Genomic DNA, 19,020 nt, shown 5'->3' with positions numbered 1-19,020 from the left:
TTAATAAAACAGAAGTAAACGAAGTAACACACAGTGCGATATCTTAGAGACAAAACATTTATCAAACTCTTATTTTAAAGTTTAGTCTTTAGTTTTCTACCTGTCCTCTCGTGCCTTTTCTTCTTCTTCTGAGTTTTTTTGAGGTTTTTTGGCACCTGTCATTTTTGCATCGCCGCCATCTACTGTATTTTGTTTGTTCATTTTTTTCTTTTCTACCAGGACACGTATTTCTACCTAAAGTGATCCATGTCCTTAAACCTGTCTGCTCTATCACCCACACAGTAGTCTGGGTGAATTCATTGTGAGATTAATTCGTTTTTAACCTTTAATATAAATTTGTTTACAAACTGAGAATCTTGGGATTTCAGGGGCTCCGTACCACCAGTTTGAAACTCAAAAAGAAATTTATATAAATTAATTTTCACATGAAGTACATAAAAAAGCTAATTATTGTCGCACAAGGTTAGAAAAACGATGACGACGAACACAAGAAGAAGAAAACCCCTAATTTAACTTTTAATTTGAAAGGGGACATATGGGACGAAACCGGAAGTCCCATATGTTGAGTCTAACTGTGTCTTTGCGGAAGTTGTAGCTCAGCATCCGGAGACAGAGGGAGGGAGTTGATCTCCGCAGTTGGAAACTTTATTTCTCTGAGAAGCGGAAGAAACCTGAACGGTGAGTTTTACTCTCTAAACTTTTACGTTGTTTGTCACGTTTTACGGTAGATGGACCGTGGTCTTTACGGCGGGAACTTTTGTCAGATTTGAGGCCGTCGTTAACTGAGGAGCGCGTGCGCTCATGCGGAGGAAGCGCCAGACTCCATTTAATATCCAGTGAATTTATCTATTTCAGGTCTTATCTTCCGAACAGTGACACGTAATCCGATTAAAGTCGATTAGTAGTCCCAAAACACGTCCGCTCTGTAATTCGGCATGAATATGACACCGTGAAAGCAGAGTTTCCCTGACCTCTGAGTCACTTTTCCATCTGTTAGAGTGGGTGTTTTCCGTCAACATGCAGCGCTGCTCTGGTGCTCTGAGTGAGCTGTAGAAGATGAGATACAGAACAGTATGGAGGATCAAACACGCCGAACACACCACAGCTCTCCTCTGCTCACAGTGACGTCAGATACAGCTCTGGAAAGTGTCCATGTGTTTGTAAAATATGTGACATATAAAATCTGATAACTTTCAAATTAAGTTCTTTTTTTTTTTTTTCTCCTTTTCAAAGTGGTAGTTACAAAGTCCACCTGTGCAGGTTGATCTGTTTTATGAGTGCAGTAAATGCTCGTCAGTGTTTGCACACCTCGACCTGTCTGCTTTCACTTTTCACTCTTCACTCACCTCATGTGGGGAAAACCCTGAAAGCCCTCCAATGACCCTGAACAGTCAGAAGAAGAAGAGGAGCTCCTTCCTCCGTGTTGGACAATGTTTTAGTCAGCTGCGTTTTGATGCATCTTTTAGTATTAAAACCAGACGTGATGAACAAGTCTGAGACTTCTGCTTCTGTTGTTGTGGTTTCAAAACTTCTGTCAACATGATTCGATTCCTGTCCTGGGAAAACATTCAGGTCATGTGACGTAAATGTGTTCATATCAAACCATAACTCATGTTTGCTCTCAGTGTGTAACTCACTCTCTCTTCCTCTCTCTCTCTCTCCCTCTTCCTCTCTGTCTCTGTCTCTGTCTCTCTCTCTCTCTGTCTCTCTCTCTCTCCCTCTCTCTCTCTCTCTCTGCAGCTCCGTCATGACCTCCACAGTTTACTCACCCACCACCGTCTCTGAGCCCAAATCCTCGTGCTTCATGGTTCCGTCAGAACACCTGGATAAGGTCCACTTTGTCATCAAAGTCTGCCAAGTGGTGAGTTCAAGGACCCTCCGCACTTTTCACGTTCATGTGAGATCTAAGTGATCAGGATCTGTGCACAGCTTGTTATTGATGATAAGCTAACCCTGATCTAAGCTAACCCTGATCTAAGCTAACCCTGATCTAAGCTAACCCTGATCTCCCACAGAGGTCCTTTAAGTGCTCAGAGTCAGTCAGGACGCATCACAGCGTGCACCTTCAGTCTGCACCTTCAGTCTGCACCTTCAGTCTACACCTTCACCTTCAGTCTGCACCTTCAGTCTGCACCTTCAGTCTGCACCTTCACCTTCAGTCTACACCTTCAGTCTGCACCTTCAGTCTACACCTTCAGTCTGCACCTTCAGTCTACACCTTCATCTTCAGTCTGCACCTTCAGTGTGCACCTTCAGTCTACACCTGCACCTTCAGTCTGCACCTTCAGTCTGCACCTTCAGTCTGCACCTTCACCTTCAGTCTACACCTTCATCTTCAGTCTGCACCTTCAGTGTGCACCTTCAGTCTACACCTTCACCTTCAGTCTGCACCTTCACCTTCAGTCTGCACCTTCAGTGTGCACCTTCAGTCTACACCTTCACCTTCAGTCTGCACCTTCAGTCTGCACCTTCAGTCTACACCTTCAGTCTGCACCTTCAGTCTGCACCTTCAGTCTACACCTTCACCTTCAGTCTGCACCTTCAGTCTGCACCTTCAGTCTACACCTTCAGTCTACACCTTCAGTCTACACCTTCAGTCTGCACCTTCAGTCTGCACCTTCAGTCTACACCTTCAGTCTGCACCTTCAGTCTGCACCTTCAGTCTACACCTTCACCTTCAGTCTGCACCTTCAGTCTGCACCTTCAGTCTGCACCTTCAGTCTGCACCTTCAGTCTACACCTTCAGTCTACACCTTCACCTTCAGTCTACACCTTCACCTTCAGTCTGCACCTTCAGTGTGCACCTTCAGTCTACACCTTCACCTTCAGTCTGCACCTTCAGTCTACACCTTCACCTTCAGTCTGCACCTTCAGTCTACACCTTCACCTTCAGTCTGCACCTTCACCTTCAGTCTACACCTTCAGTCTGCACCTTCAGTCTACACCTTCAGTCTACACCTTCACCTTCAGTCTACACCTTCAGTCTACACCTTCACCTTCAGTCTGCACCTTCAGTCTGCACCTTCACCTTCAGTCTGCACCTTCACCTTCAGTCTACACCTTCAGTCTGCACCTTCACCTTCAGTCTGCACCTTCACCTTCAGTCTACACCTTCAGTCTGCACCTTCAGTCTGCACCTTCAGTCTGCACCTTCACCTTCAGTCTACACCTTCAGTCTGCACCTTCAGTCTACACCTTCAGTCTACACCTTCACCTTCAGTCTACACCTTCACCTTCAGTCTACACCTTCACCTTCAGTCTACACCTTCAGTCTACACCTTCAGTCTACACCTTCAGTCTGCACCTTCAGTCTACACCTTCACCTTCAGTCTGCACCTTCAGTCTGCACCTTCACCTTCAGTCTACACCTTCAGTCTGCACCTTCAGTCTACACCTTCACCTTCAGTCTGCACCTTCAGTCTGCACCTTCACCTTCAGTCTACACCTTCAGTCTACACCTTCACCTTCAGTCTGCACCTTCAGTCTGCACCTTCACCTTCAGTCTACACCTTCACCTTCAGTCTGCACCTTCAGTCTACACCTTCAGTCTACACCTTCACCTTCAGTCTGCACCTTCAGTCTGCACCTTCAGTCTACACCTTCACCTTCAGTCTGCACCTTCAGTCTGCACCTTCAGTCTGCACCTTCAGTCTGCACCTTCAGTCTACACCTTCAGTCTGCACCTTCACTTTCAGTCTGCACCTTCAGTCTGCACCTTCAGTCTGCACCTTCAGTCTACACCTTCAGTCTGCACCTTCAGTCTGCACCTTCAGTCTACACCTTCAGTCTGCACCTTCACCTTCAGTCTGCACCTTCACCTTCAGTCTGCACCTTCAGTCTACACCTTCAGTCTGCACCTTCACCTTCAGTCTACACCTTCAGTCTGCACCTTCAGTCTACACCTTCACCTTCAGTCTGCACCTTCAGTCTACACCTTCACCTTCAGTCTGCACCTTCAGTCTACACCTTCAGTCTGCACCTTCAGTCTGCACCTTCACCTTCAGTCTGCACCTTCAGTCTGCACCTTCAGTCTACACCTTCAGTCTACACCTTCAGTCTGCACCTTCAGTGTGCACCTTCAGTCTGCACCTTCACCTTCAGTCTGCACCTTCAGTCTGCACCTTCAGTCTGCACCTTCACCTTCAGTCTGCACCTTCAGTCTGCACCTTCAGTCTGCACCTTCACCTTCAGTCTGCACCTTCAGTCTGCACCTTCAGTCTGCACCTTCACCTTCAGTCTGCACCTTCACCTTCAGTCTGCACCATCACCTTCAGTCTGCACCTTCAGTGTGCACCTTCAGTCTACACCTTCACCTTCAGTCTGCACCTTCAGTCTGCACCTTCAGTCTGCACCTTCAGTCTGCACCTTCAGTGTGCACCTTCAGTCTACACCTTCACCTTCAGTCTGCACCTTCAGTCTGCACCTTCAGTCTGCACCTTCACCTTCAGTCTACACCTTCAGTCTGCACCTTCAGTCTGCACCTTCACCTTCAGTCTGCACCTTCAGTCTGCACCTTCAGTCTGCACCTTCAGTCTACACCTTCAGTCTGCACCTTCACCTTCAGTCTGCACCTTCAGTCTACACCTTCAGTCTACACCTTCAGTCTGCACCTTCACCTTCAGTCTGCACCTTCACCTTCAGTCTGCACCTTCACCTTCAGTCTGCACCTTCAGTCTACACCTTCACCTTCAGTCTGCACCTTCAGTCTGCACCTTCACCTTCAGTCTGCACCTTCACCTTCAGTCTGCACCTTCAGTCTACACCTTCACCTTCAGTCTGCACCTTCACCTTCAGTCTACACCTTCACCTTCAGTCTGCACCTTCACCTTCAGTCTGCACCTTCAGTCTACACCTTCACCTTCAGTCTGCACCTTCACCTTCAGTCTGCACCTTCACCTTCAGTCTGCACCTTCACCTTCAGTCTGCACCTTCAGTCTACACCTTCACCTTCAGTCTGCACCTTCAGTCTGCACCTTCACCTTCAGTCTGCACCTTCACCTTCAGTCTGCACCTTCAGTCTACACCTTCACCTTCAGTCTGCACCTTCACCTTCAGTCTGCACCTTCACCTTCAGTCTGCACCTTCACCTTCAGTCTGCACCTTCAGTCTACACCTTCACCTTCAGTCTGCACCTTCACCTTCAGTCTGCACCTTCAGTCTACACCTTCACCTTCAGTCTGCACCTTCAGTCTGCACCTTCACCTTCAGTCTGCACCTTCACCTTCAGTCTGCACCTTCAGTCTGCACCTTCACCTTCAGTCTGCACCTTCACCTTCAGTCTGCACCTTCAGTCTACACCTTCACCTTCAGTCTGCACCTTCAGTCTGCACCTTCACCTTCAGTCTGCACCTTCACCTTCAGTCTGCACCTTCAGTCTGCACCTTCACCTTCAGTCTGCACCTTCAGTCTCACGTTTTGTGTCTGAACAAACAGAAGACATTGTTCATTCAGCTTCACTTCACAAACTCCCCCAACCGGACCAACCAGTCTGAACCAAAACACCAGCGTGACACACAGACACACAGACACACACACACACACACACACACAGACACACAGACACAGACACACACACACACACACACACACAGACACACAGACACAGACACACACACACACACACACACACAGACACACAGTGAGCTCAGAACAAAGACTTTTATTAAATATCAGACTTGTTTTGAGAGATGGAAGTGGCCCCTCCCTGCAGGGCGCTCTCAGCGGGAGGTTGTGTGTGTGTGTGTGTGTGTGTGTGTGTGTGTGTGTGTGTGTGTGTGTGTGTGTGTGTGTGTGTGTGTGTGTGTGTGTGTGTGTGTGTGTGTGTGTGTGGTGAGTAATCAGAGGAAACACGTTGAAAATAAACTTTATTTTACTGCGTCAGTCAGCGCTCGGTGTTCCAGACGGAAACCTCCCTGAAGCCTGAAGAGAACAAACCCGTGTTCACTGCACAGGCTCAGTAGGTCTGCTCCCTCCCAGACTTCAGACCAGGACCATGAAGCACACAGAGTCCCACCTGCACATGCTCAGTAGGTCTGCTCCCTCTCAGACTTCAGACCAGGACCATGAAGCACACAGAGTCCCACCTGCACAGGCTCAGTAGGTCTGCTCCCTCCCAGACTTCAGACCAGGACCATGAAGCACACAGAGTCCCACCTGCACATGCTCAGTAGGTCTGCTCCCTCTCAGACTTCAGACCAGGACCATGAAGCACACAGAGTCCCACCTGCACAGGCTCAGTAGGTCTGCTCCCTCTCAGACTTCAGACCAGGACCATGAAGCACACAGAGTCCCACCTGCACATGCTCAGTAGGTCTGCTCCCTCCCAGACTTCAGACCAGGACCATGAAGCACACAGAGTCCCACCTGCACAGGCTCAGTAGGTCTGCTCCCTCTCAGACTTCAGACCAGGACCATGAAGCACACAGAGTCCCACCTGCACATGCTCAGTAGGTCTGCTCCCTCCCAGACTTCAGACCAGGACCATGAAGCACACAGAGTCCCACCTGCACATGCTCAGTAGGTCTGCTCCCTCCCAGACTTCAGACCAGGACCATGAAGCACACAGAGTCCCACCTGCACAGGCTCAGTAGGTCTGCTCCCTCTCAGACTTCAGACCAGGACCATGAAGCACACAGAGTCCCACCTGCACAGGCTCCCTGTACGGCTTCCACGTTAGCAAGACTACATGAGCCATCCTGATTTAAAGTGACAGTGACCACATTCAGATTACGTCTAATAACAACAGAACAGTGTGTGTGTGTGTGTGTGTGTGTGTGTGTGTGTGTGTGTGTGTGTGTGTGTGTGTGTGTGTGTGTGTGTGTGTGTGTGTGTGTGTGTGTGTGTGTGTGTGTGTGTGTGTGTGTGTGTGTGTGTGACCCCTCCATATTCCTCCTCAGGCGGCTGCAGATGTGGAAGTGAAAGTTGAGCCGCGCTGTCGTTAGCAGATCTCAGAGCTGCTGTTGCAACACGAACAGATGGACTGTAGTAAAAGAGGATGTGTGTGTGTGTGTGTGTGTGTGTGTGTGTGTGTGTGTGTGTTGGGGGTCTCCAGCTGTGTTCCTCCTGGTGACTGACAGCCTGTCAGGGAGGAAGTGTCGAGTGTTTTGTTGCATCATCAGGAGGAAACGTTCTGTCTCTCATCACTCACGTAAAGACACCATGAGTCCTCACACATGGACACCTCAGACGTGAGGACAGTGTGGACACTGTACGTCCTCACTCATGGACACTGTACGTCCTCACTCATGGACACTACGTCCTCACTCATGGACACCTCAGACGTGAGGACAGTGTGGACACTGTACGTCCTCACTCATGGACACTGTACGTCCTCACTCATGGACACTACGTCCTCACTCATGGACACCTCAGACGTGAGGACAGTGTGGACACTGTACGTCCTCACTCATGGACACTGTACGTCCTCACTCATGGACACTACGTCCTCACTCATGGACACCTCAGACGTGAGGACAGTGTGGACACTGTACGTCCTCACACATGGACGCCTCAGACGTGAGGACAGTGTGGACACTGTACGTCCTCACACATGGACGCCTCAGACGTGAGGACAGTGTGGACACTGTACGTCCTCACTCATGGACACTACGTCCTCACTCATGGACACCTCAGACGTGAGGACAGTGTGGACACTGTACGTCCTCACTCATGGACACTGTACGTCCTCACTCATGGACACTACGTCCTCACTCATGGACACCTCAGACGTGAGGACAGTGTGGACACTGTACGTCCTCACACATGGACGCCTCAGACGTGAGGACAGTGTGGACACTGTATGTCCTCACACATGGACGCCTCAGACGTGAGGACAGTGTGGACACTGTACGTCCTCACTCATGGACACTACGTCCTCACTCATGGACACCTCAGACGTGAGGACAGTGTGGACACTGTACGTCCTCACTCATGGACACTGTACGTCCTCACTCATGGACACTACGTCCTCACTCATGGACACCTCAGACGTGAGGACAGTGTGGACACTGTACGTCCTCACTCATGGACACTGTACGTCCTCACTCATGGAGGAGGATCAGGGTCAGCTGATGGCGTGAGAACGTGAGGGCCGCTCTTATTGGTCCTTTTCAGCAGGTGGTTATGAAGCGTTCAGTCGGCTGTTGATGACCAGAGGACTTTAACACACACACGATAAGTGTGTGAAATATTTTGCACCAATTATTAAAGAGAGAGAGAGAAAAAGAGAGAGAGAGAGAGAGAGAGAAAAAGAGAGAGAGACAGAGAGAGAAAAAGAGAGAGAGAGAGAGGGAAAAAGAGAGAGAGACAGGGAGAGAAAAAGAGAGAGAGGGGGGGGGGGAGAGAGAGACAGGAGAGAAAAAGAGAGGGGAAAAAAGAGAGAGAGGGAGAGAAAAAGAGAGAGAGACAGGGAGAGAAAAAGAGAGAGAGGGAAAAAGAGAGAGAGGGGAGAGAAAAAGAGAGGGAAAAAGAGAGGGAGATGGGGAGAGAAAAAGAGAGGGAGAGAGAGAGAGAGGGGGGGAAAGAGAGAGGGAAAAAGAGAGAGAGAGGGAAAAAGAGAGAGAGAGGGGTGTGAGGTCAGACGTCTGGGTGGAGCTCTGTGGTTCAGGGTTTGTCTCTGTCTGAAGGAAACAAAGACTTTTTATAACCAACATGAATCAGAGAATATTTTCCTGCTTTAAAGCTCGGTGAGGCGTCGTCTGCACGTTGGTTTACCACAGCACAGAAATACACAGGAGACAAAGTGTCCTCCGTCCTACACTGAAGACAGCAGCGTCTCTGACCCTCTCATCTCTTCACAGAGCTCTCTAATGTTTCTCACTTCAGTCCTGTTTGCATCCATCTCAAGCTTTCATGACGTGACCTTATTCAGACAAGAGGGCGGAGCCAGAGAACAGCAAGAGCTTAAAGAAGAGGTGTCATGGCAACAAACACATCTGACTGTAGTCGACAATCAGAGAGCATCTCCTCCAGAGACCTTTAAAGGACCAATCAGAGAGCTGCGTTTATTTAAAGGACCAATCAGAGAGCTGCGTTTATTTAAAGGACCAATCAGAGACCTGTTTATTTAAAGGACCAATCAGAGAGCTGCGTTTATTTAAAGGACCAATCAGAGAGCTGTGTTTATTTAAAGGACCAATCAGAGAGCTGCGTTTATTTAAAGGACCAATCAGAGAGCTGTGTTTATTTAAAGGACCAGTCAGAGAGCTGCGTTTATTTAAAGGACCAGTCAGAGAGCTGCGTTTATTTAAAGGACCAATCAGAGAGCTGCTCTCTTCCTGTGTGATCATGAAGGAAACCTGCTGTGTTGAAGCTTCTCTTCAACAATGCAGCAGCCAGTATGTCCTCCTTCTAACTTTAGATTCTGCTCCTGAATGGTCTGGATTTGATTGGACCAGAGAAGGTAGGCGGGGCTTTGAAGGCCGTTTTGGACGCCCCTGGGTTTGCCAGATATGAGAGCAGTTATCAGGTGAACAGGTGTTGCAGCGATGGAAGCGGGCAGTGGAACTGCTTCAGATAGAAGTGATTGTACCCGAGCTAAAAAGCCTCTGCATGTTTCTAATAAGCTCCAGCAGCAGAAAGCTGCTCAAACTAGGATCAATGTTGGAGATGAAACATGGAGAGAGGTTAGAACGCAGAAAGCTTTACAGACCCATGCAGAGCTGGCTAAACACTGAAGCTACAGTGTCCACCACATGCAGAGCTGGCTAAACACTGAAGCTACAGTGTCCTTCACATGCAGAGCTGGCTAAACACTGAAGCTACAGTGTCCACCGCATGCAGAGCTGGCTAAACACTGAAGCTACAGTGTCCACCACATGCAGAGCTGGCTAAACACTGAAGCTACAGTGTCCACCACATGCAGAGCTGGCTAAACACTGAAGCTACAGTGTCCACCACATGCAGAGCTGGCTAAACACTGAAGCTACAGAGTCCACCACATGCAGAGCTGGCTAAACACTGAAGCTACAGTGTCCACCACACGCTGACCTGTGTGAGAGGAGGGGGGGAGACAGCTCTCTGTGATGATTAGAGTTTAGACTGCAGTACTCATTTTAAACACTAGGGGGCAGAGCTACAGACTGCAGCTTTCAGATTCTGGTGTTGTGACCACCCTCGGGTCCAGAGCAGGGATTTGTCAGTTTTTTTTTTTTTAAACCTGAGTTTAGTTTTAGCCGTGTTTAAACAGCAGCACGCCTCACTGTGGATCGTACCATTCGGGGGGGGGGGGGGGGGGGGACGACGAGTCCAACATCCTCCTTCCTCTTCCTGTTGACTCAGCTCAGTGACTCGCCCAAACGCCCACACACACACAGAGAGAGAGAGAGAGTGTGTTTATCCAAACTCTTAATAAAAGAGTTTTACTGGTCTGGTACTTTGACCCGCTGCGTTCAGCGTGTGTCAGTGTGCACGCGGTGAACTTTATTTTTAGTCTCTTTTGAAAAGTCAACAGTAAAGACGTAAACGGAACAAAGTGGAAATGTTTGAAACGCTGCGCAGCAGGCTCGTCATCATACCGCACTATGAAACGTCTGCTGATCGCCACGGCAACAAGGACACGAGCTGACGTTTATCTCTATAAAGAAATCAAAGTCCACACAGTCCCAACTTCATGACTGTGGTTATTGTTTAAACGGTTTATGACGCCTGTTTGTTACCACGGCGACAGAGGTATCAGTCCCAGACACCGGGGTCGGAAAGAAGTCCCCGCGGCTCGCTTATACTGTGATCCACATGCCTCCCTTCATCAGTACCTGATCCACATGCCCCCATTCATCAGTATCTGATCCACACGCCCCCCTTCATCAGTATCTGATCCAAACGCCTCCCTTCATGAGTATCTGATCCACACGCCCCCCTTCATCAGTATCTGATCCAAACGCCCCCCTTTATCAGTACCTGATCCACATGCCCCCCTTCATCAGTACCTGATCCAAACGCCCCCCTTCATCAGTACCTGATCCAAACGCCCCCCTTCACCAGTATCTGATCCAAACGCCCCCCTTTATCAGTATCTGATCCAAACGCCCCCCTTTATCAGTATCTGATCCAAACGCCCCCCTTCATCAGTATCTGATCCACACGCCCCCCTTCTTCAGTATCTGATCCACACGCCCCCCTTCATCAGTATCTGATCCACACGCCCCCCTTCATCAGTATCTGATCCACACGCCCCCCTTCATCAGTATCTGATCTTAACGCCCCCCTTCATCAGTATCTGATCCACATGCCCCCCTGCATGTCTCTGATTGAAAACTTAAAATGTGTGTGTGTGTGTGTGTCATCAGCTGCTGTCGTTCGTGGCCTTCATCCTGGAGGAGGTGGTGAGCAGCTGCTTTAACTGCACAGCGCTCTACTTCTTTGAGTTTGTCAGCTGCACGGCGTTCCTCTTCACCCTGCTGCTCCTCGTCCTCCTCTCCACAAACCTGCACTCCCGAGTGGGCATCACCTGCTGGCCCAGTGTGGTAAGAGCCTCCTTCACCTGCTCCCTTCCTTCTTCACATCTACCTTTGCAGACAGGTAGAGTCAGTCGAGGGTTCAATCCCTCCCCAGCACTCTTTAAAACACGTCTCTCACAGCGGGAACTGTGAGTCTACTGACAGAGTCCACCAGGTGAGCTGACAGAGTCCACCAGGTGGACTAACAGAGTCCACCAGGTTGACTGACCGAGGTGAGCTGACAGAATCCACCAGGAATCCACCAGGTGAGCTGACAGAATCCACCAGGTGGGCCGACAGAGTCCACCAGGTGGACTAACAGAGTCCACCAGGTGAGCTTTATTTCATGACTGCTCTGAGAAGCTGGTGGCTTCTGGCTCTCTTTTTCTTCTACTCTACTCTTGATATTCCGGCAGGCTGTATGCTGGGGGGACTGATGCAGCGAGGGCGACATCTAGTGGATGAAGAGCTGCACAGCTGCATCGTTTTACAACAAGATCATTTAATGTGTTATTTATAGTTTATTTACTAATTAACTCAACAGCTGCTTCCTGTTTCATACATGACCATCATCTGAACATCAGAAAACAATATTTGTTCATTTACTTTATTTATGATTCTTCTCCTCCTCCTTCTTCTCCTACTCCAGAACTTCTTGTACACCGGTGGCATCACCATTTTCTTCGTCATCGCCTCGATCGTTTTTGCCGCAGAGAACGGAAACACGTCGATGGAGAAAACTGCTGTGGTGAGTAAACATCGACACACTGACTGACACTACTCACCTTTCCTAGCTCCTCCTGTCCTTTCCTATCTCCTTATTTCATTCCTTCTCTAACGTCTTCTTCTAGTCTTTGCCTTCTTTCCTTCTTTATATTATTCTCACCTGTGCGCCGACGTGAGTGGCCGCACATTCAGTAGCTCCGTCCCTGTCGTACTCGTCTATGTTTTTCGTTTGTTGTGGCTCTGTGCCAACTTCTACTTTTATAGTTTTTATAGTACTATACTATATAGTTTTTATAGTACACCTTCAGTGTATAACTTTATGTATCCTATGGATACTTTTTCGTGCTTTCGTGGAAATAGCAGCGGAAAACTTTCTTATTCAAGGGACACGCTGCTCTCGCTCCGGTCAGAGGGACAAGCCGGCATCGTTCACCCGATACCAGAGGAGCTGAGGCGGCGGTATAGAGGCTGTCGAGCCGGGGCTCTGCTAAGGGCTAAGCTAGCGGCTAAGCGATGGAGGTACAAGCCCTCGGTTCCGGTGATAGTTATGGGGAACGTAAACTGTCTAACCAACAAGACAGACGAGCTGGCTGCTCTTGTGAGGAACAACCGGACATTTAGAGAGTGCAGTTTAATGTGCCTCACAGAAACCTGGCTGACTCAAAACACCCCGGACGCTAACGTGGATCTACCAGGCTTCACTACAGTGAGAGCGGACAAAGACACGAAACGCAGCGGCAAACAGAAAGGAGGAGGACTCGCGCTGTTTATTAACAACAGATGGTGCCACCATGGACATGTTACTGTGAAGGAGGCAACGTGCAGCAAAGACATCGAGCTGCTGGCGGTGGGTCTCCGTCCTTACTACATGCCCAGGGAGTTCTCTCACGCGATCGTGGTTGCTGTTTACGTTCCACCCCGTGCGCACGCCGAGACTGCGTGTGACGTCATCCACGCGACCACCTCAAGATTACAAACGCTGCACCCGGATGCTTTCATCGCCATCTCAGGGGACTTTAACCATGTTACATTGAACTCCACACTACTGGACTTTCACCAGTTTGTAAGCTGTCCCACCAGGAAGAACAGAACAATAGACCTCCTGTATGCAAACGTGAAGGACGCCTACACTGCCACCCCCTTACCACCTCTGGGTAAGTCCGACCACAACCTGGTCCTACTCAAGCCACAGTACAAAACTATGATCCAGAGACAACCGATAACTACTCGCACCTTCAGAAAGTGGTCTCCTGAGGCAGAGGACGCTCTCAGAGACTGTTTTGAGACCACTGACTGGAGTGCCCTGCAAGAGACCCATGGTGATGACATCGAGGGGGTCACACACTGCACAACTGACTACATGTTCTTCTGTATGGACGTTGTGGTTCCCACTAAAACTGTGCGCTGCTTCCCGAATAACAAGCCCTGGATCACCAGCGATGTCAAGGAGATCCTTAACAGGAAGAAAAGGGCATTCAAGGAGGGAGACCAGGCAGAGCTGAAGCGGGTGCAGGGGGAACTCAAGGTCAGACTCCGAGAGGCAAAGGAGGAGTACAGAAGGAAGGTAGAGCAGAAGCTGCAGCAGAACAACATGAGGGAGGTCTGGGAGGGCATGAAGACCATCACAGGCTGCAAAAAGAAAAATAACAACGCAGAAGACGGGGACCCTGAGAGAGCAAACCAGCTCAACTTGTTTTTTAACAGGTTCGACAGCCCCGTCGCTGCAGCCAGTGCCTGTCCCCCCCAGCACCCCTCTACACACCCCCTCCCCCCCTCTACACACCCCCTCCCCCCCTCTCACTCCTCCCCCCCCCAGCACCCCTCTACACACCCCCTCCCCCCCTCTCACTCCCCCCAACACCTCCACCAGGACAGACACAACCTCCAGTGACAATCCATCCCCCCTCCCCCCCACCATCACCAGAGACCAGGTGCGCAAGGAGCTGAAGAGACTCCGCCCCAGGAAGGCAGCAGGCTCGGACAAGGTGTGTCCCAGGATGCTAAAGGCCTGCTCTGCTGAGCTGGGGGAGCCACTTCAGCACATCTTCAACATGAGCCTGCGGCTCGGGAAGGTTCCTGTGCTCTGGAAGACCTCGTGCCTCACCCCTGTCCCCAAGAAGAAAAACCCCAGTGAGCCAGGCGACTTCAGACCAATCGCTCTGACATCCCACGTTATGAAGACCTTCGAACGGCTGCTGCTCCAACACCTCAGACCCCAGGTCCAACACGCACAGGATCCCCTGCAGTTTGTATACCAGGCAAAGGTGGGCGTGGACGATGCCATCCTCTATCTTCTACACAGGGCTTACTCTCATCTGGACAAAGGGAGCAGCGTGATGAGAATCATGTTCTTTGATTTCTCAAGCGCTTTCGACACCATCCATCCCCTCCTACTGAGAGACAAGCTGACCGAGATGAGGGTGGACTCGCACCTGGTGAGGTGGATCACGGACTACCTCACAGAGAGACCACAGTACGTCAGACTGAAGGACTGCACATCTGACACTGTGGTCAGCAGCACTGGAGCACCACAGGGGACCGTGCTCTCCCCTGTCCTGTTAACCCTGTACACCTCGGACTTCCAGTATAACTCTGAGCTCTGCCACATGCAGAAATACTCGGACGACACTGTGATAGTTGCTTGTGTCAGGGATGGACAGGAGGAGGAGTACAGGAGCCTGATCGAGGACTTTGTGACGTGATGCAGTGACAACCATCTGCAGCTAAACACCTCCAAGACCAAGGAGATGGTAGTGGACTTCCGAAGGAACAAACCACATCTAGAACCTGTTTCCATCGGGGGGGTCGACGTGGAGGTGGTCAGGACCTACGGGTACCTGCAGCTGGATGACAAGCTGGACTGGTCGCCTAACATGGACACTACCTGCAGGAAGGGACAGAGCCGTCTGTACTTCCTGAGAAGGCTGGGGTCCTTCAACATCTGCAAAAAGCTGCTGCAGATGTTCTACCTGTCTGTGGTGTCCAGCGTCCTCTTCTACGCAGTGGTGTGCTGGGGAGGAAGCTGCAAGAAGAGGGACGCACTGGCCTGGACAGACTGGTGAGGAGGGCCGGCTCTGTGGTGGGCACAGAGCTGGACTCACTGGTGTCAGTGGTAGAGAGGAGGTCTCTGGACAAAATGCTCTCCATCATGGACAACACACACCACCCTCTGCACAGCACCTTCACCGGGCAGAGGAGCATGTTCAGTGACAGACTGCTGTCACAGTCGTGCTCCACGGACAGGCTCAAGAACTCTTTTGTCCCCCTATAGGCCATAAGACTGTACAACACTTCACTGTCACGGCAGGGAAGAAGCACACGGTGAACCCTGGACTCTTTTTTTTCACTTTTTCTCACTCCTCATCTGCACTGCTGACCTCAGAGTCAGTCTCCAGTTGGACACTTTAATGCATATTGATAGTCACCTTACTGAGCACTGGTCACTTTAATGATAATCACCCTAATCATGTCTGGTTTCATCCTACTGTTGTGTTATGCTACATCTGTAATGGTTGACATGATCACCCTAATTAGGTCAAGTTTCACTCTATTGTCTTCGACACTTAATGCTAATCTGCTCCTCAATAGTTGGGTACTTTAATGATAATCACCCTAATCACTCCTGGTTTCACCATATTGTCATGGACACTTAATGCTAATCACTGCTCCTTTATGTTGGTGAGCCAATTTACATCCCTGCATTGACTGTTTAATGACTGTACTCACACCTCTGGCACTACCTCAAACACCTCTGTACATGCACATGTAACTAGTTTCTAGAAGGTCAGCACTTTGTTTCTAAGGCTCTTTAACTGTTTACAGGTCTCTTTTAACCAGCACATGTTTTTCTCTCCTCACAGGTTATGTACATTATGCTATATAAGTTTAAGTCTAATGCTAATGCTAACTGCACAGGTTTAACCTGTAATTATGTTTACTCTTAGTCACATAGGGGCTGCTAAATCTTGTTTGGGGGATTATTGTATACAGAGGGGAGGGGGGACAGCGGGTGTGTATTGTAACTAATGTCTTGTGTCCTGCCTGTCTGTATACTGCTACTGGATGCCCTGAATTTCCCTCGGGATCAATAAAGTATCTATCTATCTATCTATTATCAGCACCTCCTCCTTTCCTCCCTCCTTTCTTCACCTCCTGTCTCTTTCCTTTCCTCCCTCCTTCCTTCCCCTTCCTGAGATTCTCATCAAGTCTCCCGTTTGTCATCTTTTGTTTATTTCTCCTCCTGCAGGTGTTTGGTTTCCTGGCGTCCTCGGCGTATCTCCTCGACCTCATCCTGATCCTGAAAAATAAAGGGCTTCCCTTTAAAAAGGACGGGAAGCAGGAGCCCAGTAACGGCGGCGCAGCTCCAGTCAGAGCTGCAGAGACGGAGAAACTGGCGCCGACGGCCAACGGAACAGAAGAGGTCTGATTTAAAAGTTCACACGTGTGCATTCGTACGCTGCACACTGAGGTCGGAGGGGATTTTGCGCACTATTCCTTTAAGATGACGATGAGAGGCGGAGCTTCTGCCACCGACGGCTGACCTGGCTTCTGTTTATTATGTCGTTTCATATCCTGTTTTAGCCTCGTCCACGCCATGTGCTGCGACGATCAATATCTGAAGAATGTAACCAATCACAGCGCAGAGCGTCCTTCACAGCACACATTTATTCACCAGGATCCAAGTTTGAGTTTCATCTTTTAAATGTCTAAAAGGTTCAAAGAGAAAGTTTTTATTTAGAAGCAGAAACGCCCGTTACACCTCTTTCTGCACAGCCACAAGCCTCCCCCTCCCAACTAACTCCTCCCCCTCCCAACAATCTCCTCCCCCTCCCAACTAACTCCTCCCCTCCCATCAATCTCCTCCCCCTCCCAACTAACTCCTCCCCTCCCAACAATCTCCTCCCCCTACCAACACACTCGTCCCCTCCCAACTAACTCCTCCCCTCCCAACAATCTCCTCCCCCTACCAACACACTCGTCCCCTCCCAACTAACTCCTCCCCTCCCAACAATCTCCTCCCTCTACCAACTAACTCCTCCCCCTCCCAACAATCTCCTCCCTCTACCAACAAACTCCTACCCTCCCAACAATCTCCTCCCCCTACCAACAAACTCCTCCCCTCCCAACAATCTCCTCCCCCTACCAACTAACTCCTCCCCTCCCATCAATCTCCTCCCCCTCCCAACTAACTCCTCCCCTCCCAACAATCTCCTCCCCCTACCAACACACTCCTCCCCTCCCAACTAACTCCTCCCCTCCCAACAATCTCCTCCCTCTACCAACTAACTCCTCCCCCTCCCAACAATCTCCTCCCCTCCCAACAATCTCCTCCCTCTACCAACAAACTCCTCCCCCTCCCAACAATCTCCTCCCCTTCCCACACCCCCAAAAATAAATATAAAAAAGGACCCCGCCTTTCTTTTTTAAACCCGTCTGTGAATGAACGACAGAACCACTAACGACTTTGCTGCTCAGTTTCTGTTTTCTGGAGTGCGTGCGAGTCAGAGCGCCGCTGTGACGCCGTCTCCTCCTTTTGATTCTCAAACATCATGAAGTCTGTTCCCCTTTACGTAAACCGTGTTGTAAATATTTTTCTTGCTTTGAGAGTTCATGTCTCTGACCTTTTGCTATAACTCCGCCCACTTGTGATGTCACATTATATTTGAAGCAGCCAGGCCTTTGTTTTGACCCCTCCAGCTGCCCTGTATGTGCTCGTGTTGTTTGATACTTTCTGTTTGTGCCTTATGATTCAAGCTTCATCACTTTGTTTTTAAGGGAAGTCGTGAAGCTGATTTTGATCCCGTGTGAACCTGAGCGTTTACAGCCTGTGTTCATAAACGCCGCTTGAGCAGCGAGCTGTCTGTAGGTCGGTTTTATAAATGTGCGTGTGCCAGGCTGTAAATATGAACCTTTTATCTGAGAGGCTTTTTAGAGAAAACATTTCCAACTTTTCAGCGAACGTCTAGCATCTCCTCCTTGTTGTCAACGAGGCTGAAATTCTTTGATCCTGATTGGTCCTTGGGGGTGAAGGGAGGGTGGCAGGGGCGCCCCATCAACGGAGACTGGAGTCATCCGGGTTCCAGTCCGACCTCACACGACATTCCCCACAACATATAACGTTGTGTACAGATGAATTGTTTCCGTTTTAGTCTTTTGGGACTTCAGGGACTCCGTAGAAAACTGAGCAAGCTTTAATTTAGATTTAGTCTCAGGTGAACGCATGTTGAAGAACGTTCCCCTGCTTTTATTTTGACGCCCAAGACAGGAAGTGGACTGCAAGATGAAAGAGTTAACCAGCACTTTTCAGAGGTCTCATATTTCTACTTTTCTGCTTCAATGAAATGGGTTAAGTCTTAAAATCAATGTGTGAAATCAGATTTTCTGTTTGATGTTTTAAACCGTTTGTCGATGCTGCTGCAAGATATTCAGCTGAATCTCCACACGAAGGGAGCCGTCACCAGCAGCCTGTCGTTTCCTTCTGGATCTGTCTCAAGTGTTGAAACACGAGTGAAGCCCGTCACAGATTCAAACCTTCTCTGTGCTTGTTAATGTTCACGACGTGAATAATAACAGGAAGCTCGACAATCACAGATCACATTCCGAACCAATCAGAGACTCTGAAAATCTGTCAGACGATCCCACAAATCACTTTTTTTATATTCCAGTTTTCACAGTTTATGATGCAGAAACAAAAAGCCTAAATGTACGAATCTTTTTTCATGATCTCTTCTATTGTGTGCCTGTTTTCACCTCTAACACTGAACACTGTTTCTAACCGTGCAGAACTTTGTCTTTAACGCCGCGTGAGAGCGGAGTCGTTTTGTTGTCTTTGAATAAACAGATTTTCAAATAATTAATG

The 19,020-nt window shown here is 49.4% G+C and overlaps 1 protein-coding gene across 1 annotated transcript; it reads left to right on the top strand.

Annotated features, from left to right (window-relative positions):
* Positions 1-539: 539 nt before the first annotated feature.
* Positions 540-19,014, top strand: cmtm6 (CKLF-like MARVEL transmembrane domain containing 6). Its single transcript, XM_079343770.1, has 5 exons — positions 540-678; positions 1,741-1,861; positions 11,286-11,462; positions 12,085-12,183; positions 16,408-19,014. The coding sequence occupies exons 2-5, from the start codon at positions 1,748-1,750 to the stop codon at positions 16,585-16,587; spliced, it is 570 nt and encodes a 189-aa protein (XP_079199896.1). The 5' UTR covers positions 540-678; positions 1,741-1,747; the 3' UTR covers positions 16,588-19,014.
* The last annotated feature ends 6 nt before the right edge of the window (positions 19,015-19,020 follow it).

This window comes from Symphodus melops, assembly GCF_947650265.1.
Source record: "Symphodus melops genome assembly, chromosome: 5".
Classification (NCBI taxonomy): domain Eukaryota; kingdom Metazoa; phylum Chordata; class Actinopteri; order Labriformes; family Labridae; genus Symphodus; species Symphodus melops.
The sequence above is the reverse complement of the archived record's forward strand: the minus strand, read 5'-3'. Positions and strand labels throughout refer to the sequence as shown.

What these genes read in the sequence shown, in the direction of transcription:
- cmtm6 (XM_079343770.1), top strand. Translation starts at nt 1,748, where the DNA reads ATGACCTCCACAGTTTACTCACCCACCACCGTCTCTGAGCCCAAATCC. An exon ending in TCATCAAAGTCTGCCAAGTG is followed by an intron (nt 1,862 to 11,285) that starts GTGAGTTCAAGG and finishes GTGTGTCATCAG; the next exon opens with CTGCTGTCGTTCGTGGCCTT. An exon ending in CGATGGAGAAAACTGCTGTG is followed by an intron (nt 12,184 to 16,407) that starts GTGAGTAAACAT and finishes CTCCTCCTGCAG; the next exon opens with GTGTTTGGTTTCCTGGCGTC.